Source organism: Aythya marila (assembly GCF_965140915.1).
Source record: "Aythya marila genome assembly, chromosome: 19".
NCBI lineage: Eukaryota > Metazoa > Chordata > Aves > Anseriformes > Anatidae > Aythya > Aythya marila.
The window spans coordinates 6957821-6982535 of NC_139060.1; the positions used below are offsets into that span (position 1 = coordinate 6957821).

Consider the following 24715-nt stretch of genomic DNA (forward strand, 5'->3'; position numbering starts at 1 on the left):
CAGTGACATTATATCCGCAAAACAGGAAAACCACCTCCAAAAAATTCTCCGGAGGACAACTCTCAGCACTGACAGTTGTTAATAACTTGGATTAACTAGGTTGTTTGCCATCTGGAACAAATGCGGTGCTCAGGATTAGAGGAGTGCTGCTGTGGAGGTCAGTAAGCTTCCTTCACTTGCTGTAGGGCTGTGACACATTTTTCCAAAAATGTCTCATGATCATGCTTGAAATAAAACTTACTTTTACCTTCTCCTCTCTCCATTTGCAAAGGGAAGCCACCACAGTGCCCTGGTGACCTCCAAGATGTTGGACAACACTGACTAGTCCAAAGCCAGAAGCAACGGGAATGCTCTTTTGGAACATTAGGAGGCTGGTAGGAAAGCAGTGTTATATTCCAGCTTTTAGACACCCTACGTATTTCATCGTCCTCCAAAGGCAGGCTAGTTCTCATAACAGGGCCTTTGACTAGGTACACAGTGAAGGTGTCATCAAAATTATTAACTTGTTTAAATTGAATCTCTGTAATGTATCTGAAAGCTGTAATAGATTAGATAAGTGATATCAAGTACAGTGGGAAAGAGGCAGGATTCTGACATATGATTTTTTTCCCTTCAATATTTGTGTTCACAGCTTTATTACCTGTGAAAGCTAGCTGGCGGGCTGGACCTTCCCATCCCTCTCCTGGGAAGGTGAACAAAGGAGAGAGGACAGGGCTTTGCTTGTGAGTCGCTTGGCTTCACTCCTGCATCTAGCAGCGATGTTGCTGCTCAGTGGTGGCCTGGGGGACATTTGTCCCCAGAGACCTGGGCTGAGAGGCTCTACCAAGTTGCACCCCACGGAAAACACTAAATTGGAACTGGATTCCAGTGATTTTTGGTTGGCACGAGGTAGGAGCTGAGCCCGTGATTTGGGGGTGAGGATTCTTGGTACATCTCTGCCCAGCCTCTCCAGTGAGCACCTCTCGGTGCTGCTGACTGACACCACTCACCTGTTGCAGAGCCGAACAATCGGCTTGCCAACTCTGAAAGAGAAGCTGCTAGATGCTAATCTAGCAGCATAATGTGGTATCCTTTGATATGAAGCTGTGTTTCCTTGCCTCCCTGTCTACCAATTCTGATGACATCTGTTTCATATTTCTCCTTGATAGAAGTTGTGACACATTACAACATACAAAGCCTGGCTGATTCCTAAAGCGAGCTTCACAGATGATGCATTTATGTGGGGAAAAAAAAAAATTACATTCTGTCTGTGAAAGGGGCCAACCTCTGTTTGAATCCAGTACTTGCAGGGAGTTGTTCCAGTTACTGCGCTAAATACTGGATCAAGGTTGTGGATGCAGTTCTCTTTCTTAGAGGATTTCCAAGAGAAATCCAGCAAAGGTGTTACCTGGACAGTTTGAGGGGCTGGTTTATGTGATCAGAATCACGGCAGCTGACAGGTGGGCACAGGAAATGTTGCTCAGAAATGCCTTGAAGCTACCAGAAATAGCAGAAGGCTGGCACCTCACGGAGTGCATGCATGTAAGTGGATTTACTCATGTAAGTAAGCCTCCTGGGGCTGCATAATAGACTGTGTGTGTTACGTGGCTCCTTCAAAATGATCATAAAGCTTTCTAATTGGAAGTACTTTAAATCTACCTGATGGTTCTGTCTGTGTTTTCCCCCTTCATCTTTTTCATGCTTCTGAACAATTTTACACTGACAGCCCCGGGGCGCGATGTTTTCTCTCATCTCTGGGGATATGCGGTGCGGCGGGGTGAGGCGTCCCACCTCCAGCTGGAAGGACAGTAAGACGAGGAGTTTGTGCTGTATATCGTGCGTGCCTTCTTACAACCCATCCAGGGGAAAAAAATCCATATTAGCAGGGATGTCTATACTCTCCCACATCTTCCCCCTACACTTTTCTTTAATGGTGACACCAGACTGGATAATAAGAAGCGTCTCATATAAAAGAGAAGGGAAGCTCAGACAAGGCTTTCAGAGTTCATTTTGTTGGCAGCTTTTTAAGTGGAGTTTTTTAGGCTCTTCTGTTTCAAACACCGTAATACTTTCTGAGTTAGTAACTATGAATTACGACAACCTCTCTTGATATGCCAGGTTATAATCCTTTAGTGGTTTTGTTTATTTCAGAATATAATAGGGAGCCGTATCAATTATCATGACTGTATAAATGTTGTTCCTCTCTACTAGAATATTCATCTTGAGCTACATCATCAGATGTTACCTGTTCTGACAATCACGTTTTTGTGCCATTGTTGGGCAACAGAAACAAAGAAAAACAAAATGTTAAGAGTGTAAGGGATAAAAGAGTGTTGAAACTGTTGTTCTTTTCCTGTCTTTGGAATCTCCGAGATCTTGAATGTTTTATTCCTGGCTGTTATTTGTTACCACAGTGTGAATAGAAGTCATTATCTGTAAACATTTGAAAAGAGAGATGATTTTCATAACTTTAAATCCTACAAAGGATTCTAGTAATCTGCTATGTGCATGCCAAGGTAAAGCTCAGCCTTTCATCTGGTCTGATCCCACCCAGTCAGTGTAAAATGTTCCTTTGGTGAATGTCTAAAGCATACAGTATCTTTTGTGAGAGGCAGACAAAAACAAAAGTAGGAAGTCTGGCCTTGAAGGCAGCAGCAGGAGAAGGTGTATTATAAAGGAAGATATACTTACAGCCTTCAGGATTTGTGCAGTTGGTGAGAGTTTGTTTTCATGAGTTTTCAAAGGAAGCCTTGTTTTGAGTTTTGCTGCAAATGAATCATTAAATGTGATCTTTGTCCTGAGCTGCTCTATTGCAGTGCTGTCTTCCAGTGGCTGTGGGACTCTCTCTAGCCCAGGGGCTCACGTCCTCTCATCCTCAGCAGTTTGCTGAGAATTTTCTGCTGACAAATTGTTGAACTAGAATATAAAATTAACAGAACTGTTGTTCTAGCAGTCTCAACAGCAAGGCTGATTGTCAAGTGGGTTATACCACCCTGGGCCTTCCATGCCCCAGCGCTGTTTGCTGTAGATCAACGCTAACAGAAAGGACACAGGATTGTCAGCACCATAATGTGACACGTATTAAATATTATTACTCATTCTGCTTTAAAGGATGAATGATAGGAGTGTGAGGCAGGAGGACTCACACTGTGGGGCTGTGTGGGGAGTAAAGGGTGAAAGAAGTGAAAGTGGGCTAAACGAGCAAGAGGGAAAACATTCATTGGCACCGAGTTGTGTTGTGCTGTTATTAGGGAAGGACCCATAACACTGGCACACCGGCGCTTTTTCTGTCCTATACAGGAACAGTAGCAATATTTTATTAACCTGATGCAGAATGTGATTGTGATTGTATTTTCAGTTGCATTGAGTAGCTGGATTCAGAGAAAGATCAGAGGTAGCTGCTGGATTGTGAGTGGTCCAGGACAGACTCTGATATTGGCTCCGACTGCAATTCAGTCACTGGCGTCCAGCCTGTCTGGTAAGCCCTGCCACTCACAGAACCGCTCATGTCACATATCAAGGAGCTCCTGCCTTTAAAACACAATAACTGCTCTCCTGGTTTGAAGACTAAACAAGGTGGGAGAAGAGCCAGAGAACAGAGGTCCCATGCATGTGTTACCTTCTGATTCACTAAGGCCTGATGGACACTTCCATGTTTCTGTGTTCCTTTAGGATAAGGAGGAGCTCATACTCCAAAGGTCACAAGTGCTGTTCTCAGGATGTTAATGCTCTTACTCATTGTGTTCTCCACAGGGTATTTTTCTTCAATCTTCCCTATGAATCCATCATGGAACGACTGTCTCAACGGAGGGTCGATCCAGTCACTGGGGAAAGGTTAGCACTGATGTCTCATGTATAACATTTTTTAAGACTGCCAGCAAGATGAAAGCACCAGGTAGACTTCATAGAAATCTAAGAAAAGTCAGGAATATCGTACTCATGTTAAGGGATTCCTTAAGAGAAAAGTTAAAAATTTCATAGCTACTCAAGTACCAACCCACCTACCGACTGCAGCAAGCTCCTGCTCTCAGAATAGGGCATTTGAAAATCCCAGAGACTGAAATCTGCAGTAGCAAGTAGCTCAGCTCTTAACATTGTAATGGTAACTAAATTGGCTGGTAAAAATAATGCTGAGGGAAGATGTCTGAAACCTAGCCTAAATGCAGATGGTTTTCAGACATTCCCATGGGAATTTTGATGGTTCCCCAGCTGGAGAAGATGGAAATCTTGCTGCATTTTACTTCCCCCACCTCCTGTGTTGCTTCTGTCTACTGTGAGATATTAACACATCTCTTTCTCAGTAGAGCAAACTTGTTTGAGTCACAGAGTTAGTGTAAAATTTGGTTCTCAGATGTGGCAGTTTGTCTTACTGGCAGTCCCATTGCCTTATTTCACCAGTGACCTTCAGGTTTACTGTTGTCCCCACCCGTGTTTTGGGGGGAGCCAGTAACACTGAAATACCATCCGAAATACCTGCTGGACTTGGAGCAGGAATTCCAACTTTCACCTGTCCTCTCTTTTTATGATTAACATCTTGAATGGAAATTACCCCACGCTTACACTGTAAAGCACAATTTTATTTTCTTAATGTTTAAATGTATCCTGTTGAATCAAAGACAAATACTGAGCTCTCCAAGATTAGGTCCATAAATACTGGATTTGTGCCAAAGTGATACATGATTATTCAGACATCTCACTCTAGGTGTGACATTAACTGGTGACAGCAGCAGTGATTTGCTGTAAGTGTTCCCTTTGTTTTAGTAATAAGTGATGCAGTTGTTCAGAAGAAATGAACAGTACGAAGCAAATCATTCACACATCTTTGCATTTCTTATCATTAGGATTAGCCTGTTCAGTATCTGCTCCAGTTAACACGCTTTCTTCTTCCAAAGTCTGGGTTTTATTCCTTCCAAATTCATTGTGAATTGAATTGTTTTAGATGCTGTATCTAATCCTCGGCATTATATTAAACCTGCACCACTGGCTACAGTGCAGTGAAGAGGGTGGCCTTCAGCTGTGCTCTAAATAATCCTGATGTGGAATGAACTCTGTGTCCACATCATAGTACCAGCTGGGGCTGTAATGCAGCTCTCTGCAGAGACATGGAGAATCTGCTTCTCTCCTTGTTTTTGCATGTATTGGCTTTACAGGGCAAGGGATAAACTGGTCTTGTGTCATCAGACACAAAGGGCACAGAAGACATTCAGTCAGAAATAGAATTACTACAGCAGGAAATTTAAATATGTGTTTGCAAAAGAGCTTTTAGCAATTGCTGAAAGCCTCTGGCAGTACAGAAGCATTGTCAAAATACTTTTTGGTGTGTGCTGTCTGGGCAGACTGAGCTGGACTGCAGCAATGCTGCAGGACTCTGGTGATGAAAATCCTCTGACTTGCTAAAGATTGCTGACTAAATGAATGAACCCACAACTGGGGATTCAGGGAAGCCGAATTCTGGCATCTTGGGAATCGGGAGTAACTAAAACCTATCTTGGATTGAGTTAGCCTCTTTTTATCTGCAGCTACTATAAAAAAGTGCTAAGAGTTACATTCTACCTGGTATCCTCCCAGAAACAGAGACGGAGGTAGGGTACGTGTGTCTTCTTAACTTTCTCCAGTGACCTGTGCTGACAGCATTAACCCTACTGGCCAGTGGCTTATCAAGAGAAAACAGGTCTCTCTTTCACACTACAGCAGACCTGTCTTTCACACTCATACCAGTGGTGATTTGGAGGCTGTCATGTGAGGGCTGTGCTTCAGCTGCCCTTCTGCCATTTGCTGGAAATGCTCAGCCACATCTCTGCTAAGAGGAAATACTTGTAAAGTGTAGTTTGGGCGACACCAGCCCTGTTCTTGCACTTCTGAATCTTACCAAGAAAGTCCCCAGTGTCTGAGACCCTTACACACATTTTAAGTGCAGGTCCCTCAGCAGTGCCTGGATGCAGGGCTACGTTTGGACTCTGCTTCAGTGCAGAGAAAGCACTTAAAGTTCAGCAGATTTTTTTTTCTAATTAATGTCCAGTGTCAGCATAATGGTGCACAGCTAAGATTTTTAACAGATTTTTAAGACTTAAGTCAGGGGATTTTAGATGCTATTTTTAGGTAAGAATTAAAGATTACAAGTAAAACATGATACATTGGGATTGGATCTGGAACAGATCCACGAATGCTTCATGGGGCATGATAGGGATTTCTCCGCACCTGATGTGAAGTATTTAAACACCACCCACAGTCTGTATCACCTCGAGAGAAACTCTTGGCTCCTGAGCATCCAGCATTCCAGGGAGCAGGAATGCCAAATAACTCACCCTGCAATTTCCAGTCATAGTTTTGAAACCCCAACCTAGAGCAGAAGGAGGCGCTTCCAAGGAACTGGGATAGGCAAAACCCATGGAATATCTCAGGCATTGGCTGCTGTGCCCTCAGACTGAGCTGAAGCGGTGACATTTGTGTCTCATCTCCAGATACCACACGACATTCAGGCCAGCACCCACACCGGCGATCCAAGCCCGTCTCAGGCAGCACCCTAAGGACAAGGAAGAAAATACAGAGAAGCGTGTGGAGACCTACTACAGGAATGTCAAGGAGCTGGAGGAGTTTTATGAAGATGCCTTTTATGTCAATGCTGACCAAGATCCTCATGTTATCTTCGAGTTTATAGAAAGCTGTATCATTAAGCCCCTTCCATGCAAGAAGTTTAAATGCTTGTAATTATTTCTTCGATAGCTGGTTTTAAATCTTTCCCTGTAATGTTTGCAGTCCAGTCACTGATGTGGCAGGTTCACAGGGGAGCAGGAACTCAGTCAAGCTGTGTTAAATTTGAAGCTTCCCAAGGTTAGATGAAGTATGGAGTTTTGTTTTGTGCTCTAAGGTATGAAGCACTGCAGCTGGAAAAATTCCTGCGTTAATTAAAACATCCTTTTCTGAATCTGTGATGGAGCGAATAGTAGTTTTGTCTTAACTGTGTAATACCATGCAGCCAACTTGGATCATTAAAGCTATTAGATGTGTTTCTGTCTTACTGCACTCCGTGGTCTCCACCAGAACTACGTGGGCCCGCCTGTCTGTCTCTGACAGTCTGCTGCAACCAAACACAACAGCAAATAGAAAAATGAAGCTTGCAGCTCTGCAGTGCACTTTTCCCAAATAGAGCTGCAGTGTTTTGAGGCCAGGATGCCGTCTTAACTCAACTTGCTTGAAAAGTTCTGACAGAACAGCAGGACGGTCACGCTGTGGGTGCACCAGCCTTCCCCACCACCCTGTTCTGCAGTTCCCCCACCAGGCAGAAAGACGCAGAGCACCTGAAAATAACATCTAGAGCTATAGGAAACTAGTTGCAGGTTCATCACTTTCAGAGCCCAATTAAGGCCATAACGAGCTGCAGGAGCAGATAGTTAACTAAATTCTGTTTTCCTCATGGAGGGAGGCTCTTAGCCTGTGCTGGAGGCTTTTCTGCAGCAGCCACGCACCCCCCCCCCCCCTCTTATTTCCTGCTGACTGCAGCTGTGGCTGGTGTAGCTGAGCTGTGGCTGGGGAAGTTGGTGCTCGCGTTCTTTTGCTCTGGCTGGAACTGGTTGCCCTAAATATGCAGGTAAGTCTTTCTTAAATGGAAAATCCTTGATGAAAAGTACTGCGCTGTTAGCTTGCTTAGACTAGCTATGGAAATGTGTGTTTTTAATGCTTCCTCAGGGAGGGGCGTTGTTTGTTGTGACTTGTAGCAGTGCTGAGTTTGATGCCTCTGTTATGTCTCCCTTTATTTCTTCTTTCTGTACGTGAGTGTGAATGAATTCCTTTTGACCTGTAGATGGGGAGGTGCCACAACTTTCTTCTTAAAGCCTTCTTATCTGGGAAGATGTGGGAAACACGTGGAAATCACATACCTCCTCCTTTTGGACAGTACAGGCCTCCAGGAGCCTTTTGGTTTTGTACAACTTTTCTGTTCCTATCTTTTATCATGTGTGTCTAGGTCTACACGGAGTACTGTAAGGATGTACATGCCCAAATCCTTCCTCGCACCTGTAGAGTAAATTCAGGAGGGAAGGCCCTAGTTATCCAGGTGGCTCAGGGGATGTAGTTTTATTTTGGGGTTGGATAATGAGAGTTTAAGGTCAAGGTTTTCAAAACCTTTGGGAGGTTTGATGAATGGGAATTGGACTTTCCAGACTTGAGGATAGCCTTAAAAATCTCAGAACAAATATCTTTAAAACCTAGGAAAACCAACTCCCCTGGCACTGCCAGCACAAGTTGAATCCTCTGGGCCTCTTGTACTCAGAAACACCAGGCTGAGGCCGTGGCTGCTCCCTCCGCACAGGACCCAAGCGCACACCCTGGTGTAAAGCTGGGCCGGGGCATTTGTAAGGGTTTCACCTGTTACAAATGCGCTGTTTGGTAACCTACTCGGGCAGCTGTTTTTTATGCTATTGCTATAAAGATTTGCTGTAGCATTCACGCATAATTGGGAGCCCTTCTATTAATAATACATGGGAAGCTCATCTTGCTAATATCACCTTCATCTGAATGTTCCAACTAAATATTTTGATAGATGAAATGGATAGAGAGTGTATTTAAATACTGTTTGTACTGCAGCTAGGGTACAAAAGGGACAGTGCATCTTTAATTAGACAGGTACATCTGCTTAATTAATTTAGCTGTAAAGCCCTTTTTCCTCTTCATTCTTTCATCTATATGCGGACGCTATATTAGTTCCGCTCTGCTGGTTCCATAGAAACTGAGAAAAAGAGCTCGTCTCATTGAGATGCGCTTGGCATGTCTGGGTACGGAGTCTCAGGTCAATGGTCAACCCCCAAGGGTTTGCAGCAGGCCTGAAGTGCAGAACGTAAGGGTTAGCAGAACATGCTAATACTCATGTAGAACTCTCCCTCGGAAACAACTAAAACAATTGACATTCATTTAATTACTGTAAACGAAACAGCCCCTGCATCACTTTGCATAGTAAAGCCTGTTAATACCAAAAAGGTTCAGCGGATGGGAGGAGGAATTAGGCTTTTATAATTGGAATGCAACACTTTAAAAACCAATTTGGTAACTATGCTTGATTTTATTAGCATCTTATTCTGGCAAAACAAATGTTAAGCAATGAGAAAAACAAGGTAAAGAGGAGGTGGTGAGAACGCAGCGGGAAGCAGACGTTACTGATTGTACAGCCTGCCCAGTGCTGAAATGGACATCTTTTATCACTGTTTTTCGAAGACACTTTGCCGAGAGGGCTGTTTGGAGGTTGTGCTACACGCAATATGTTACGCTGTTAATTACGCAGTTCAGCACCAAGATGAACGCCTTCAGCTCTTCCACAAACTTTCACGTCCACCTGCTCCAGACAATGGATCCTTCGTGCGCTGTGGTGGAAGGATGCTGGAACGCCCCCAGGCAGGAATCCCAGTCCTCCAGCACCATCTCTGCAGGGCAGCCCTGGAGCTCTTGAGACCTTTCCCCTGCCTCCTTCTGATTTCTCACCTTTCCTCTTAAGGCTTAGATGCATCTTGGGTGATGATGCCAGCACAGAAGCCTTAAATGGAACTGGTTTTACAGTCCTTTCTTCATGAGGTGTTGTAGGAGCTGTGACTGCAGGGAGGGAAGGGACAGGGAGGTGTTCTCACAGTTCCTGAAGGTTTGTTTTAGCTCAAAGATGAGCTTAGCAGGTTCCTGTGCCTCAGGGTCTACTTCTCAGAGGTGCAAACTGTGGTTATGACCCTCTAACTGCCCACGTCCAAATCAGAACCTTAAAGGTGACTTTGCCTTGTTCCTAATCCGCACAGAAAAGCATCTGTGCCCCTCCACGAGCAGGCTCTCCTGGGTTACTTCCCTCTTTCTGCAACAAGAACTGTTTGATCCTGTGGAAGAAAAGGAAAGATGATTGTCAGCTCCACTAAGAGCTGTGCTGCAGCGGGAAGGTCTCCTGCAGCATTGGTGACAGCTGGCTGTGCTGCTTGCCCTATGAGATAAGGATGGAGCAAGCCAGTTTGGCACCTAGGAGTCAAACCTGCCAGTGCTGCAACTGGGAAGTCACTGCCAAGGTCTATGAAAACGGGCTCGAAAGCGTGGTTACAGACCTCCTGCTTCGCCCTTCCTCCATGCATAGCTGCACAGGTAACTAGTACTTATTCCCCTGCCCCAGCTACTTGGATGCTTACAGGCAGTGCCCAGTACTCATTACTTGCTTTAACCAAGCAGTTTCCATTGCAAATAACTCAGAATTAATGAAATGAGGCACATTCATCTCACTTATCTAGAAAAGCACTTTATTAAATCTGCAGAACAGCTAAAACTGTCTAAACTCTTCTCATATCTGGAAAGATTAAAATCAAGAGCTAATCTTTAATCTGCCTTTGGTCAGCTTAGGCTAAAAATCATTTATGCTTCTAGTCTACAAATGAGGCCCAGGGCTACCACAGTCTCCAAGGAGCTGTCCGCCTGCAGCGTGCAACTCCCTTGAAACAAACAGCACCCGGCCCCGGCCTTGTGGGGGCCTTTCCCACAGCTCCTGCTTGAAGTCTTTCAGATACCGTAGCTGAGAAGTCTGACTTTCACAAGGCGTAGGGTCTACTTTGCTGTTCCGTGTAGTCCTTCTGGAAGTGAGATTTTTATTATTAATTTTAAGCATGAAGGACTGAGTCCTGTTCTTTCTTGCCGGTCTCAGCTCTTGACTCTGCATGTCCCTCCCAGGAATTCAGTCCCTTAAAATACAGATGTTACAAAAGCGAACTTTATTTATTTAGAATAAAAAATGAGCAGGATTACAATGCTACTGTCGCAGTATACAAAACATTCATCCAGGTTTGCTTCACATGTACAAAATGTGCCATATACACAGCATCAATATTCACAGCAGCTTTGTCAGACCCTCCATGAACTAAGTCTCGAAGGAAGAATCCAGGAAGTAAAGATTAAAACTCAGCTTTGCTTCTCATTCAGCCTGGTGACCACACGGTCTGCCAGCTACAACACTCGCACCCTGGAATGGAATTGAAGTAGCATGAAGAGATCAATTAGATTAGCAGAGCAATTAAATCAAACTTTTCTCTGAACAGTTCCATTTGGATGGCTCTTGACTCTTCCCTTTTCAGGACTGGCTTCCTAATTTTAGCATTAAATAAGAATGCTGCCGAGCTGGCATGGCCCTGTAACTCCTGCTGTAGGCTCTCAGCAGTGCGTGAGTCCTCCTGCGATGAAGATGCTCCAACTCAGATATTCACATTTGGATTGATTCAGCTGCAGCCTAAGACAGCACAGGGAATCACTCCACTTTCTGCTCTGAACTGTAGTGTAGTTAATGCTAATAAGTGCCCTGGGTACCTGCTGCGTTGCGACAATGAAAGCAGTCCTGGCTGGTCGTGCAGAGGCAGCTGTGACACTCCTGAGGTCACTACCCAGATCATGCACGCAGATGACAGACCAGCAGGAGTTCTAGGTCTTGCAAATAAAGAGAGCTAAAAACTGAATCAGCACTAATAAAATTTAGCGGTGGAATAAAATGTTCCAGCTGACACCAAGGGCCTGGGAACACCTCCAGTGTGAAGTATTAATGCATACCTTGTGTGAGTTAGAGCGGAGTATTGCACAGACTAATTTAAGTGACAGTATGTGCACAAGGCCCTCCGTGAGAAGTGGAAACAAAAGCTCTGTAGACATTGCTGTACGTACACACTAGCCTCTACAAACTGAAAAATCATCCTGGACTGAGACTTCCAAGAGAAGGCAAAAATCTGTCTTGTCATGATTCCTCCAACTTCAGTAGGTAGGGCAGGAATCTAGGTGCACTTGAAGCTCAAGTTGTCTTTGTTTACCCACACGGAGAGAGGAAGCAGCTTTGCCAGTGGAGCAGTAAACTAGCAGGCATCTCCACACAGAAGATGGTACCGGCTCTGGTTAAAGGCCAAACCCCTGCCCTCATCAGTGTATGTCTAAAATGCAAGCGTAGTTTGTGCGTTTACAGGCCTGATAGAGAAAGCTCCAAAAGGGAACGCAAAAAGGGGGATGAGAACAGATAGCACTGATAACTACTTTGAGCATTTCACCTTTATTAGCTGAGATCCTCTAAGCTTTTTCTTCTGGTTAATTTTGGTATTCACTGTAAATCTGACTTTTGCCATGACCACCAGTGCTCTGAGGCTGGCTGCAAAAATAAGACAAGCTAGTGCTCTGTGGCACCAGATTTTGACGTTTCCTATATTGCTACTATACTGACCTTGTGTGTTTTGCACCCAAAGATGTCAAATTGAGCAACAGCTTAAGTGACTACCCCCAGCCTGCTCTGTGGTGAGGGCTCTGAGGAGTGGGATGGGTTCTTCTCCTTGTTCTCTCCTCTGATGCCATACCCAGAGGTGGCAACTGAGGCTCCAGTAATTGTGCCTGCACAGCTGCCCGCTGTTTCACAGCCTGGGTAAGCAATAAGGCTTCATATTTGAGAAAAACTTGTAAAAACAGGTCTCCTGTTAATGTTAGTTTAGGGTATAACAGCACAAGTAGGGTTTATTAACCCTTAACTAGGACTATAAATGTTTGCGTTCAGCTCTTTCATGTTGAGAATCCCTCAATGAGGCTAGAATAAATGGTGTTATGCTGCATAATCAAACCTAGTAAACTTAAGAAAATCAGGGAAATATTTATTTGCCTGTGTGTATCTACTAGCAACCACAGTATTTCCTCTCTAGAAATATACAGTATGGACACTCAGGACACTGTCATAATGACCTCAAACTTCCACCTTAGTTCAGACAATGGCATTTGTAGCAGCAAGGCACAAAACAGCTGTCCAAAACCAGCCCAGAGCTGTCCTGCTAATCAGTTGAACAGTTTGGATTTCTTCATACTAGGGGAAGAGTGACAGGCTTGTTGTCAGCACAAGAAACTCTTGTGTTTGCTACCAAATGGTCAGGCAATTGAGAGCTTTTAACTATTCACTCGTTTATCTTGCAAAGCTTAGGGCAAAGACCTAGTGAGTAAATTGGTTTTGTGGGGCTTATTCTTCAAATACTTCACTTTGTGTCTCAGACCAGACTGGGCCATAACATGGGACAGCTCCACTGTGTACTAGTTGGGAAGGCAGCTCTGTTCAGGGCAAAATAGTGCAAGGACCTGGCAGCAGGTGCTCGTACCACCCTCATCCACTTGCTTTCCCCATACACAGCATGAAAGCAAAGGTTTTGGTTAGGGAAAGCAGAAGGGGTAACGCAGCAGGGTGCTGCTGTAGCTCTGCAGGCTGCTACTGAACTCTAAGAGGAATGGGTCTAAACCCCACTAAACCCTAGAACTGAAGGCAGGAGTCCAAGACAAATTACAGGTTTCTCCAAGGAAGTCTCGGCTGGTAGCTGGGCAGAAAATTCCAGTAAGCCCAACATCAGAAGCTGAATGTTCCTGTTCTGAGGTGTGCTGCTCTATTCAAGTCTACACTGGTTAAAAATACTCTTAGGGACCAATGATTGTTCTAAAAAAATAAATCACAATACCTCTTTACCCGTTGTGAATGGGTCAGGGTGAGAAGTGAAAGCTTTGTGCTAAAGGATCTCCATTGGCATGCAGACAAAGCCGACATCACTGGCTTTAAAATTCCATTCTCCCAGCAGTCATAAATCAGGTTAAATAAACGGGCAATGGTATACTGAGTATCTACTGCCTTGCAAGACAAGGGAAATAAACATTAATGCTGAAATATTAGTGCTAGGTGTACTAGCTTCTATGTGGCTAAAGCATTACATCTCTAGGGAAAATCAAAAGAACTGCTAGAAGTGAGCACCAGGATGTCATCTAGTGATAAGTGTACTGAGCCTTTTGGTCAGCTAGATGTTTCAGCAGACCAAGATGTTGTTATGGTCTCTAAACCAGTATCAAAAAAATTATATTTGACTTTTTTTTTTAAAAAAAAAAAAAAAACTTTTATACATGGCTCTGGAAAGTTCTCTTGCCTCCAGAATCAGGTGAATCTCTAAATTGGAACATTTACTCACTGAGAGAACTGGTCAGGACTGTCTGGATGAGGTCTTGGAGCTTCTACTCAGAATGGTTCCCCTACCACCACAAATTAACCCTTCTGTTCAGCTCGTGCTGAAAAATAGATGTTTTGTTTCCCCCAAGCCTCATTAACACTGGGAAGGAGAACAGAAATGCTGTCTCAGGTACAGTGCCTGCCTCAGACTGCGCACAAATTAGGTACCAAGGTTACTGTGACTTTGTTTTACTAGATACTATCACAATCCACATTTTCCTTCCACCCGGACACACAATTTTCAGTGCATGGCAATAAAAAACTAAACATTTCTTTAATACAGTTATGGTATCACTTCCAAGGTTATTTACAAACAAGACTGATTATTTTACAGATGAATGTGCTTATGCTGCTCTAGTCTACCATATTAATATTATTCTGAGTAAAGCACTATCATGCTTAATGCATGAAACACTGGGTAGTAAGGACAGCTGACGTGTTTTAATGTTAGCTGAAAAAAAAAATTGCTCCTGCTAAAGGTTAAGGAACACTGAGAAAATATGCATAGTCATCAAATCAAGGAAACGTAGGCACCAATCCACACATGCGTTGCTGGAGACTGATACTGTCGGGACAATTCCTTGATTTTTCCTCAAATAGCTACAGAGGACGTCACACACAGAAGTGTCATGAATCACAAACAGGGCAGCACATTGGAGTGTCCAAATTCATATTCTGAGGAATGTAAATACATGAATTTTATATTACTTGACATGTTTTTTAAGTTAACAAGACAACTGTACCATATAACCATACATATTTTAGAGGTATTATTCCTCTAACGCTGCATAGGAAGTTGAAAAGGATTCTCCTGCTCCCCATATGAACTAGATGCCAAAGACAGAAAGAATCTTTTTCTGACAGGACGGTTAGAAAGCAGAATAAATTTCTGGGCTCAGCCATGCTACATCATTGGCATATTTATGAATCTCTTGAGAAAAAGTCAGGGTTATACACGAGAAGCTTTACCAGGCTCCAAGACCAGCTGTGGAAACTTTGCCTCTAACATGTTAGCCATGTTGGGGTTTTTGTTTTGGTTTGCTTTTACTGCATTATTATGAAACGAGAAACTGCCCGCTGGGAGTGATTAATTGTGTGTCCCATTTCTGTAAAGCAACATATCAGGGAGACTCAGTTCAATTGCAAGTACAGTAGATGGGCAATGGTTGTGGTACCGAGTTGCACTGGAAAAGATTCTTGGTGGTAGAGGGTTAAGTGAAACAGAAGGCGTACTGGCAAAAGCTAGGAAGTGGTTAGAGCTTAGTTTGGAAAAAGAAAGTGGGGCAACAGACGTGAGCATTGGAAGTTATATATATATATTAGTGTTTAATCGAATTGCTAATAGTTTAATAATTATTACATTAAAAATTATTACTGATCCGTATTTGACACAGGCAGCCAATTTGACCCTTCTGACTGCAATACTGTTACAATAGTTGAAAGGCAGTTAAGTCTTCTAGACTTTACATGGTCTGTTCTGAAAGTAGTAGGACTCATTTAAAAAAAAAAAAAAAAGTTTATTCATGAGAATAGAACAAATGATTAGAATTTTTCAAAGTAGCACCCTTCCGCATCTACACACTGCTGCCAATGAGTTTTCCAGTTTTCGTACGCCTCCAGGAATGCCTGGACCTGAATGCTGTTTAGCTCCTTCGTCACGGGCTTTTGAAGCGCCTCTACTGATGCGTGATGCTTCCCCTTGAGCGTCGATTTTATTCTCGGGAATAGAGAAAAGTCTGGCGGGGCCAAGTCAGGGCTGTTGGGGGGCTGAGGCAGCGTTGCCACCTTGTGCTGGGCAAGATTCTCCACTACATGGAACGCTGTGTGGCTCGGCGCGTTGTCATGGTGCAGCCGCCAATTGTTGATGATGGCTGGGTGGACACGAGCAATGCGTTTTTACAGTCTTGTGAGGACTTACACGTAAAAAACTGCATTAACTGTTTGTCCAGGTGGTACAAACTCTTTTTGGATGTCTCCATGTCAATCAAAAAAGCAAATGAGCATGGACTTTTGCTTGGATTTGCTCATTCGTACTTTCTTGGGGCGTGGGGAAGCAGGGGTGTGCCATTCTGTGCTCTGCCGCTTACTCTCCGGGTCGTATTCAAACACCCACGTCTTGTCACCGGTCACTACATTATCCAAAAAGTCGGGCTCCTCATTCACATGATGACATGATGAAGAAGATCCTGGCAGATTGCTTTCCGGTTGGCCTTTTTGCTCCTCTGACAACACTTGCGGCACAAACTTCGCGCACACTTTCCTCATGGCTAAGTTTTCTTTCACCATCTCAAAAACTTGGGTGTGAGGAATGCTCAAGTCATCAGCAATCATTCTGATACTCATCCAGCAATCACGGTTCAGTAAATTTTTCACTTGCGACACATTTTCATTGGTCTTGCTGGTCGAAGGGCGTTCGGAGCGGTCGTCATCTTCCACTCTTTCCCTACCTTCTTGGAACAGCTTGTGCCACTCAAAAACACCTGATCTACCCATGGCAGCATCACCGTAAGCCTCCTTAGTCATGTCGTGAGTCTCTTTGCCCATTTTACCAAGCTTTACACAAAATCTGATCGCGTATCGCTGCTCCAGTAAACGCTCCATGATTCTCCGTGACGAGGCATTTTGACAGGTGTTCACAGTACAAGGGACCTGCTCTCTTCAACGGCCAACAGCCGACTGCCGATTTTTCCCAGCGCTCCCAATATCCCCCTCCACTGATCCTGCGCGCGCAGACCGCCTCTCATTCGCCCAGGAAAAAGCCAGTCCTCCTACTTTCAGGACAGACCATGCAAGTGAAACTAATGTAATGGCCAATTTCTTTCGTATGGCTGTAACTGGCATTTGCTTCACTCTGCAAGAAATTAGAGCCACAAATTATTTTGATAGTTTAATGTTCTGCAGCAAGTGCCAGTACTTGTTAAAAAGCAAACAAGCACTACAAGCTGAAGCCTTCTCTACCCACCAAGACTATTCAAGAGGCAGATCCGCTGTTCCCGTCCTAGCTTTTGAGAAATCACACAGTGTCCAGGCAGAAAGGACAGTTCACGCTGCAACCTTAAGACTTCAGCTTCTGTTCAGTAAAAGGAAGTGTGTCCAGCTGCTGATACTTCAATGGGGTGTGTTTCCAAATTGCTTTATGAACTCAATCTTCCAGGTGTACTCCTGGTTCTGGAGCATGGAATGGCCTCTGGACCTAAGGAGTTTCTAGAACCTCCAGTGTTCTATTTACAGGGTCACAGACATTGTCTTCCCTTTCTGTAAAGTGTTTATTTCTGTGCCCTCTATCCTTCTAGACTGAAGGGGGCTTATGTAGTAGTGAAAGTATTTTCAGTCTTTACATAGCTCTTCTCTAGAAGACAGGAGAATCACAGAACGTGCAAGGTCCTTGCAGTAACCTCTTGATCCACTCAGGATCTGCAAATAAGAAAAGTTGTTTAGAGCTGGAGGCAGAGATGAACACAGAAATGGTGCTGAAATGGACAAACTAAATAGTAAACCTCAAGGTCTGTGTATATTCACCATGCAGGATTAACTGAGAGTTAATCAGCCTCTCTGTACAGAACCTTAAGTTCTGCAGTTGATCCTTAGCGATGAATGGAATACCTCAGGGGCAGTGAAAAAGTATCAATAGGATTCCCTCCCCCTCAGAACTGCATCAGTTTTTGCTGACATATGTACGTTCTGGCAACAGCAGATGAGATAATGTCTTCCCAGAGAACACAGCTATTAATTGTTCATCTCTTGGTGGCTCTTAGTATTCTGCCATCACCTACACTTTAAGACAAACTGTTAGACTACTCCATGATTTATTTCTTCAAATGCAGCAGTTAAGAAGAAAACCATTTTCTGGCACAGCTTGTCCGTCCTCTAGCTGTGAAAACACAGAGCCCAAAGGCTGACTGGCCCCCGCAGCCTGCCCGGATGATGTTCTTACAACAGGTTTGGAGCCTAAGTCAGCAAGGTGCCAATTTTTTCTTAACCTGTGCTGGAGCAATACAGCTCTGAAATCGGACGTCAAAAATGTTCAGCATTTGCAGACCTGGAAGCTAACTCATTGCTTTAACTTGAATATAAACTAACAGCTGTAGCTCTCCAGCACAGGTTGCATGTTTACCAGCTGTCATAAAACACAGTATTTACAAGATAATTTCTGTAGTTGCTATTTTGTAGTTAACATATGCCATTAATGCATGGACAGCAGCAAGAGACCACGAAATGCATGACACTGGTACCTTCACATAGCTGCCTACAAGGGGAAAAATTAATGAAACAAATTCAAGTCATTACGCTGATAAGAATACATAATCCTGCCCTTACAGGAGCAGTTTACCTTCTGGGGTTGGATGCCGTGCAATGCTGTCATGAAGCAAACACCTCCTGTACACCAAGCTCTGACAGGACTGGTAGGTTAGAAAGCACCTGTGAAAGGACAAGTCGTTTTATCACAAGGCTCGGGGTTTTACTGTTTTGTGACCTGCTCCTGTGTCCTGACTGGAGGCTGGGTTCTGCTCCCAAAAGACCTTACTTTCTGAGTAGGGGCAGCTGTGAGCCACATCGAACAAAAATTAATGGTTTATTCATGCAGCTAAGTGAAACTTCCCAAGTGTACGCATAAATGAAAAGGCCAAAACCCAAAATACTATGGAAAAGGTTTCATCGTTGGCCAAAGAACTTTAGCACACAGTAGAAGAGGTCAAGAGCTCCTGTGCAGGGGAGGAACCAAAGCATCATTACACGAAAGTAATGACTACTTAACCAAAATAGCACACAGGATTAGGTGGTAAAAGTTTTTCTGAAGTGACAGACTACAGACTGGCTAAGTCTCTAGGGACAAACATCATATCCCAATACATTGATGTTGAAAAATTTCTTTTTCTAGATGTTTCAGACTTCTCAGTGTAGTTGTTTCCAATCATTTCCTCTTAAATTACTTTGTTTTCAAATGCTGAAGTAGCTAGAACAAACTCTTTCATGTGCTGTTCAAAAGGATGACTGGTGCTTGATTTTTTTTTATTTTTTTTTCCCTACTCTCTACTTTTTCACTGCTCCCTCCCTCCCCTGGCTTGGTGAAAAAAGAATAGATGACCAAAAGCATTTTATTTTGAAAACAGTGTAAGTAAGAGAACCGAGTCCAATCTACAGTGCCTTCTTTCTCAGGGAAGAGCCACAAAAAATGCAGATAACTGCAGCATGGTAACGTGCTTCATGACTTTCTACTCCAGCAGTAGGAAATATTTTTAAGTTAGCTATTTAAACATGTTAAATTTATGCAGAGGGGGCAAAAAACTCTGAAGAGCAGATTACCTGAGCCAAATATGTCCATTGGAGCAGACTGCCTGTTTGCGATCAGTGAATGGCAGGATCTCTTTACACAAGCTGCAGTGCTCTGGAAAAGTCTGTTTGTTCATTTTCTTTAAGATATGCCCAATCAGCACCTGGGAATACACAGCAGTCAGCATCGTTTATAGCGAGACAGCTGCCTACTGAAAGGTAGAAAAAGTCTCTCAGGATACTGTGATTTCAGAATGCGTTGCAGGATGCAAAGACCTATCCGCTTCACCGAAATCATATAAAGAAATATAAACGTAAGGCTGTCACGGGGATGTATTAATTTATTCTTGAAATATGATCACCTGGATTCATCTGTCCCATACCACAGGGATACAGAACTTAAGAGCAATCAGTCTTAGGTTAAGCTAATTGCAAATGTAAAACGAAGCAGAATATTTGATATCATACCACTTAGGGGATGCCAGTGATGGTTACAGCAGTGTTTTCACTTCTTGTATGTATCACAGAAGATGTGCTAAAAAAAAATCCTGTTCAAAAATTAGTGAGATGTATGTCTACAGCAGTCATCTTAGAGGATACATAATGTTTATAGCAGAACATTTACATGATAGAACTTATCCTTGACATTTCAGTAGATACAAACCACATCCCAAGAACCTTTAAAATGTGACAGCAAACTGGATAAAATAGTTTGGCAGGCAGCTTTTAATCACTATAAAATGAAGAATCTTGTTTACAAGGTAAGAAAAGCAATGTCTTGGGCCTCCAATTCATAGTAATTGGGCACCAGAAGAACGCAGGAGTTCTCCCAGAATACTTTCCTACTGAATTATGAAGGCCACGCTGTGTGGCCTGCTGCCTTGCAAGTCCAGCAGAGAACACCACGTTACATCAGCAACAGAAACTGTGCTTGCTTCCTCTGTCTTTCTGAATGCAATGTAAAGGTTGATATTTAGAGTTCAAGTGATTTAAGGATGTAGGTACTGAAGAGAATTGTTCTCTGCTCAAAGAGGTACAGGCACATCTGAGACACTCTTGTCATCAAGTCTTAAGGCCTGGAGGCTGATGGCAGTGTTCCCACTGATGCTTTCTTTGTCTGCTGCCTATACTCAGAGAACTTCATTGCCCAGCGCAGGGCTCACTGATCACATATTTCCTGCCACATTTACCCTACACGTTGCAATAAATGCAAGCGTGTCTGAAGGTTCAGGCCATAAACATGGTATATTTAACTCACAAAGCAGTTACTTTCAGAATCTCTGTAACTTATTTTCATGGAAGGTTCGTGGAGCACCGACAGGACCAGATGTACCACCTGAACAGTCACAGTACTTTGCATAATAAATACTTTAAGAAGTGATACTGCAACTCTGGAAAGTTAGAACTTCAGGTGTAATTTGCTAGAGGAAGAATCACCTAAGTTTAGTTTTGTAGAGATGCTAAATTAAGTAGATCTAGCCGCAAAAGCATTCTTCTCTCTCGGTGCATGTTCTAACCCCACTTAAAAGGGAATAAACTGTGATCCTCTTCCTTGTTTCACAAAAACTCAGACACGTTTATTCCTTTTGTACCTGATCCAGATTTCAATGTCTGTTTTTACATTCCCTCCTATTCCACAATTCCAAGGCAGGGAAACTTACCATGGGTGCTCTACAGAAGCTGTCTAGCAAGGATTACACGATTACAGTTCTCCTTCCCACCCCTAAAGCTGCGTTTTCCTTTTAGGCTGTGGAGGGGGGTGAAAGAAGTAACACCGAATCCCCAGAGCATAGAGGTGCACTTACTCGTGCTGTTCTGTCCTCATATCCGTCATCGGACATTAAGAAGTCACAGACTCCTCTGGTGGGAATACTGGTGTTTTCTGTAATCCATGTGTGTAGATAAACTTCTCCCAACACCCGTTTCATGTGCTCTCGTGTCAAGTGCATTTCTACTGCCTCAATCTGTGCCTGTACTTCAAGCAGCTTTTCTTCCATTGGCTCGTGGCCTCCTATCTCACTTGACTGAGGAAGAGAATCATCGGCAGTGTCATCTATGTCCATACCTTTGCCTGTGTCACATAGGCTCTGCTTGCTGGCTCGTTTAGAAGTTCCTTCCTCTTGATCGTCTTCAGTGCTGCCCATTCCGGGGGAATCAGATACCAGTATTTTTGTGTCCTCGTGTGAAGGTCTCCACATGACCTCTGAGGGAGCTTTCTGCATTGACTGGTACAAAATCCTCAGGAGAAACAGCTTAAACCGCCAGAAGTAAGTAGAACCGCAGCTCTCAATCTTTTTATCCAGCGCTTCCTGTAAAAATTGAGGAATATGCTTCTCCTTCAAAATTTTCCAGCGTACGAGATCGGTCAAGTCCACTTGCCGGAAAAGGTTCTGAACAGAAGATTCCAGGAGCTGCGCGGCTGCCTCCTCAAAAGTCTTAAGAGTAACAAACTGAACTTGGTAGTTTTTGTTAACGGGGTGCAGACCGTTAGTCATGCCCTCTGTCGTAATAACTGCTAAGTACGCACCACAGGGGCTAACAGCTATTCCGTGAGTCCTCACAGAGCCAAACACTTCTGAGAGCTTAATCAGCTGGTGCTCGAACTTTAAAGCAACATCTGTGAATATAGGAATCAGCTGCCTTACCTTTCCGTCACTGGAGCACGTATACACTGTGCCGTTCTGTTTGTCCGCAGTCATAGACACAATTGGCAACGAATGAAGCCCTGTCACGTGGGAATTATGGACGTTCAGACCTGCCTTGGATATCAACAGAAGACACCAAAACACGTAAGATCCTCTTGCGGCCACCACTAAGCTACAGCTACATTTCTGGTAGGGATGGTAAAGTGGAATACATTTGATACTGTGCACTGGTAACTGGTCCATTTCTTGCCATAAGACTACGGGTTGTCTTAGCGTAAAATAGCCTTTGACTGCTTTTAGATTGACAGGAAGAATTTTAACTGGCCCAAAAGCACTCCCTACGATAAGTCCACTCATCTTTCGGTTGTTATGTTCATATTCCCACCAAGACAGGACACTCGGAGAACTTATTCCAGACTCTATGGTATTGCAAGAAGTAATTGATTCCTTACCCAGAAACGGAAGCTGAAACTGCCAAACCGCAATGTTACTGTTTTCAAAGAGCACTGCTAAGAGCACGCTACCAACATCCCGGCACTCGTTGTTGTGTTTGACCTGCTGCGTGGTACAGATACCCGACCACTCCATGCGTACTGGGGTCTGCATGCTGTGCCGCCGCTGAAATTCAGCGAAGTCTTCTAGCTCTCCCCTGGGAGTGTCAGCCTTGGAAAGTTTGTAATTGGCTTCGTACAAACGCTCGCCATAGATTTCTGTCAGGTCCACCAGCTGCACCCACTGCAGTCTGTTGAGGTTTGCGTGGATGGTCAATCGATTGTCCATGGTTAAAGCTGCCAGCAGGCATCGTCCGTTGGCGTCACAGCCCAGCGGTGACCAGCTGGAGTACTTGAAGCCTCGCATTGGCGGCAGCGACTTCCCCTCAGGATTGAACACTCGATCTAGCATAAACGTTTGACTGACCGTGGGATCCATCGAACTGGAGAACTTTTCCCTACATTCTGCTACCTCCTTCTTTGGACCAACCTAAAAGATAACAAAAAAACGTTTAAATACATTTCAGAATGATATTTTAAATAGAGTTTCTTGGATTTAATTCTCCCTTGAAATCAAGCACCCTGTCACAACCTATGTTACAGTGTTCAAATTAATTGTTAATTAACCTCAATCTTGAAGATTTAAGCCTCGCTGTTGACCTGAATTTGTATAGTTTTGACTTCCTGCTACTGGATCTTTGCTGAACCAAACAATGTTTTCATACTTGTGCCCTGGAACAGGCTCCCCAGGGCCGCAGTCATGACACCAAGCCTGTCAGAGTTTAAGAAGCTTTTGGACTGTGCTCTGAGTCATATGGTCTGAGTTTTTGGGTTGACCTGTGTGGTGCCAGGAGTTGGACATGATGATCCTTGTAGGTCCCTTCCAACTTAGTCTATTTTATCATTCTGTAACACTTCTGTTCTCAAATGTGTGCGTAAAGGTACGCATTTAACAACTTGCAAAGCACTAGGTATTTCAACGCCAGTCACTCCATATTCTCAACTTTGGGGGAAAAAAAATAGATCTGTGGCAACAGAGTTATAATTTAACAAGACACAGCCAGACTTGATTCCTGCCTGTGCTGAGGCCTGTGAAATCAAGACATCCCACAGAAACACAAAGCCGAAACCCTTCATCTCCAGCAGTAACCCTAGAACGATCTTTACCTAAAATCCTCCTGAAACCGTTACCGGAGGAGCGGAACTGAAGCGATTCTTGCAAAAACAGCAAACTTTTCGAATCCCTTGAGCTTCCTTCCCACACAAAACACCTTCCCTGCCACCCCACCCCCCCGGGGGCCGTTACCTTCCCCTCACTCAGCTCACCTTGAGGTAACAGGCGGCGGCGGGCGCGGGCACGGCGGTTCGGTGGATCACCATCTCCTGCCCGCCGCCCTGCACGTCGCTCAGCTGCTCCAGTACGGCGATGCTGCGGGCCGTGCTCACCGACACCCGGTGATCCTCCGACCAGGCCAGCGGCTCCAAGCCGCTGACGCCGTGCTGCAGCCTCACCGCCGGCTCCCTCCTCACGGCCGTCAGCCGAAACCCGGCGCTCGCCGCCGCCGCCGCCGCCGCCTCCTCCACCAGCGACTCGAGGCCCAGCGGCGGCTCCTCCTCTGCTGCTGCTGCTGCCGGGCTGCCCCCGCTCGCCCCGGCCGCCGCTGCCGCCATTTTACCGCCGCCTCACGGCCGCTCCGCCCGCTGCGCGCTTGCGCCGCCGCCGAAGCCCTCGGCGGCCGCCGGCTGAGGCTGCCCCGCCGCTGCCTGAGGGGGCACCGGGAGCTCGGTTTTCCCCTCTTTTCCTCCTCTCCTCGCCTTTCAGCCGGGCTCCGGCCGCAGTTTGGGTTCCCTCGGTGGTTCCCGGAGCCGTGTGGAGGCGGCGGGGCATGGCGGCGGGAGGGGCGCTGCTCCTCAACCTGAGCTCTGGCAGGGTAAGTGGGGCTCCGGGGAGAAGCTCGCTGCGTGTGGGGTGTCCCGGTTGGTCCTCCCCGGCACGGGGATGGGTTTTGGGGTCGGGGATGGGTTTTGGGGTGGTGGGAAAGGGGCGCTTGTGCCCGGGTCGTCTGCTGGCCCCGGAGGCGCTCGGACACGTGTGAGGTGCTGTGAGGAAGATGATGATGATGATGGTGAAGGGGTGGCGGAGGTGGTTTTGTGAGTTACAGAAACCCCCGCAGCGCTGCGAGGCGCTTTAGGTGCTCTTCTCCCACAAGTTTTGGGGAAAAAAAAAGAGCGAGAATGGGTTCCGAGCGGCGTTTTTCAGTTGGGAAGCGAGACTTGAAGCGCCGGGCGGCCGGCAGCGGTGGGGCGGGGAAGGGCAGCGCCGCCGCCAG

General features: G+C 44.9%; 4 protein-coding genes across 10 annotated transcripts in view; 2 read left to right on the forward strand and 2 right to left on the reverse strand.

The window, feature by feature from the left end:
* Positions 1–6957, forward strand: part of AK8 (adenylate kinase 8) — a 75695-nt gene extending 68738 nt beyond the window's left edge. For 3 of the 4 annotated variants that reach the window (XM_082775925.1, XM_082775927.1, XM_082775924.1), the window contains 2 exons: positions 3733–3813; positions 6441–6957. In XM_082775925.1, the coding sequence (XP_082632051.1) occupies positions 3733–3813; positions 6441–6687 (328 nt within the window). In that variant the 3' untranslated portion in view covers positions 6688–6957. The remainder of the gene's footprint in view (positions 1–3732; positions 3814–6440) is intronic. The other variant, XM_082775926.1, reaches the window with a different exon arrangement.
* Positions 6958–15470: 8513 nt separating this feature from the next.
* GTF3C4 (general transcription factor IIIC subunit 4) lies at positions 15471–24161 on the reverse strand. Of its 4 annotated transcripts, XR_014318804.1 has the most exons (6): positions 23712–24161; positions 21055–22875; positions 19283–19413; positions 18309–18397; positions 16941–17392; positions 15471–16829 (listed from the first exon to the last, which is right to left on the reverse strand). XR_014318804.1 is itself a non-coding variant. In XM_082775435.1 (5 exons), the coding sequence occupies exons 1-5, from the start codon at positions 24054–24056 to the stop codon at positions 17328–17330; spliced, it is 2451 nt and encodes an 816-aa protein (XP_082631561.1). In that variant the 5' UTR covers positions 24057–24161; the 3' UTR covers positions 15471–17327. The 4 variants fall into 4 exon arrangements, 2 of the variants coding, with proteins under 2 accessions (XP_082631561.1, XP_082631562.1); XM_082775435.1 differs by having other exon boundaries at positions 15471–17392; XM_082775436.1 differs by lacking the exon at positions 19283–19413 and having other exon boundaries at positions 15471–17392.
* Positions 15521–16501, reverse strand: LOC309885686 (histone-lysine N-methyltransferase SETMAR-like; the record flags this gene model as incomplete). Its single annotated transcript, XM_082775908.1, has 2 exons — positions 15521–15849; positions 16066–16501. The coding sequence occupies 2 exons, from the start codon at positions 16499–16501 to the stop codon at positions 15521–15523; spliced, it is 765 nt and encodes a 254-aa protein (XP_082632034.1).
* DDX31 (DEAD-box helicase 31) overlaps positions 24130–24715 on the forward strand; it is a 47319-nt gene continuing 46733 nt past the window's right edge. The window contains exon 1 of the mRNA XM_082775437.1: positions 24130–24316. Within this exon, the coding sequence (XP_082631563.1) occupies positions 24272–24316 (45 nt within the window). The 5' untranslated portion in view covers positions 24130–24271. The remainder of the gene's footprint in view (positions 24317–24715) is intronic.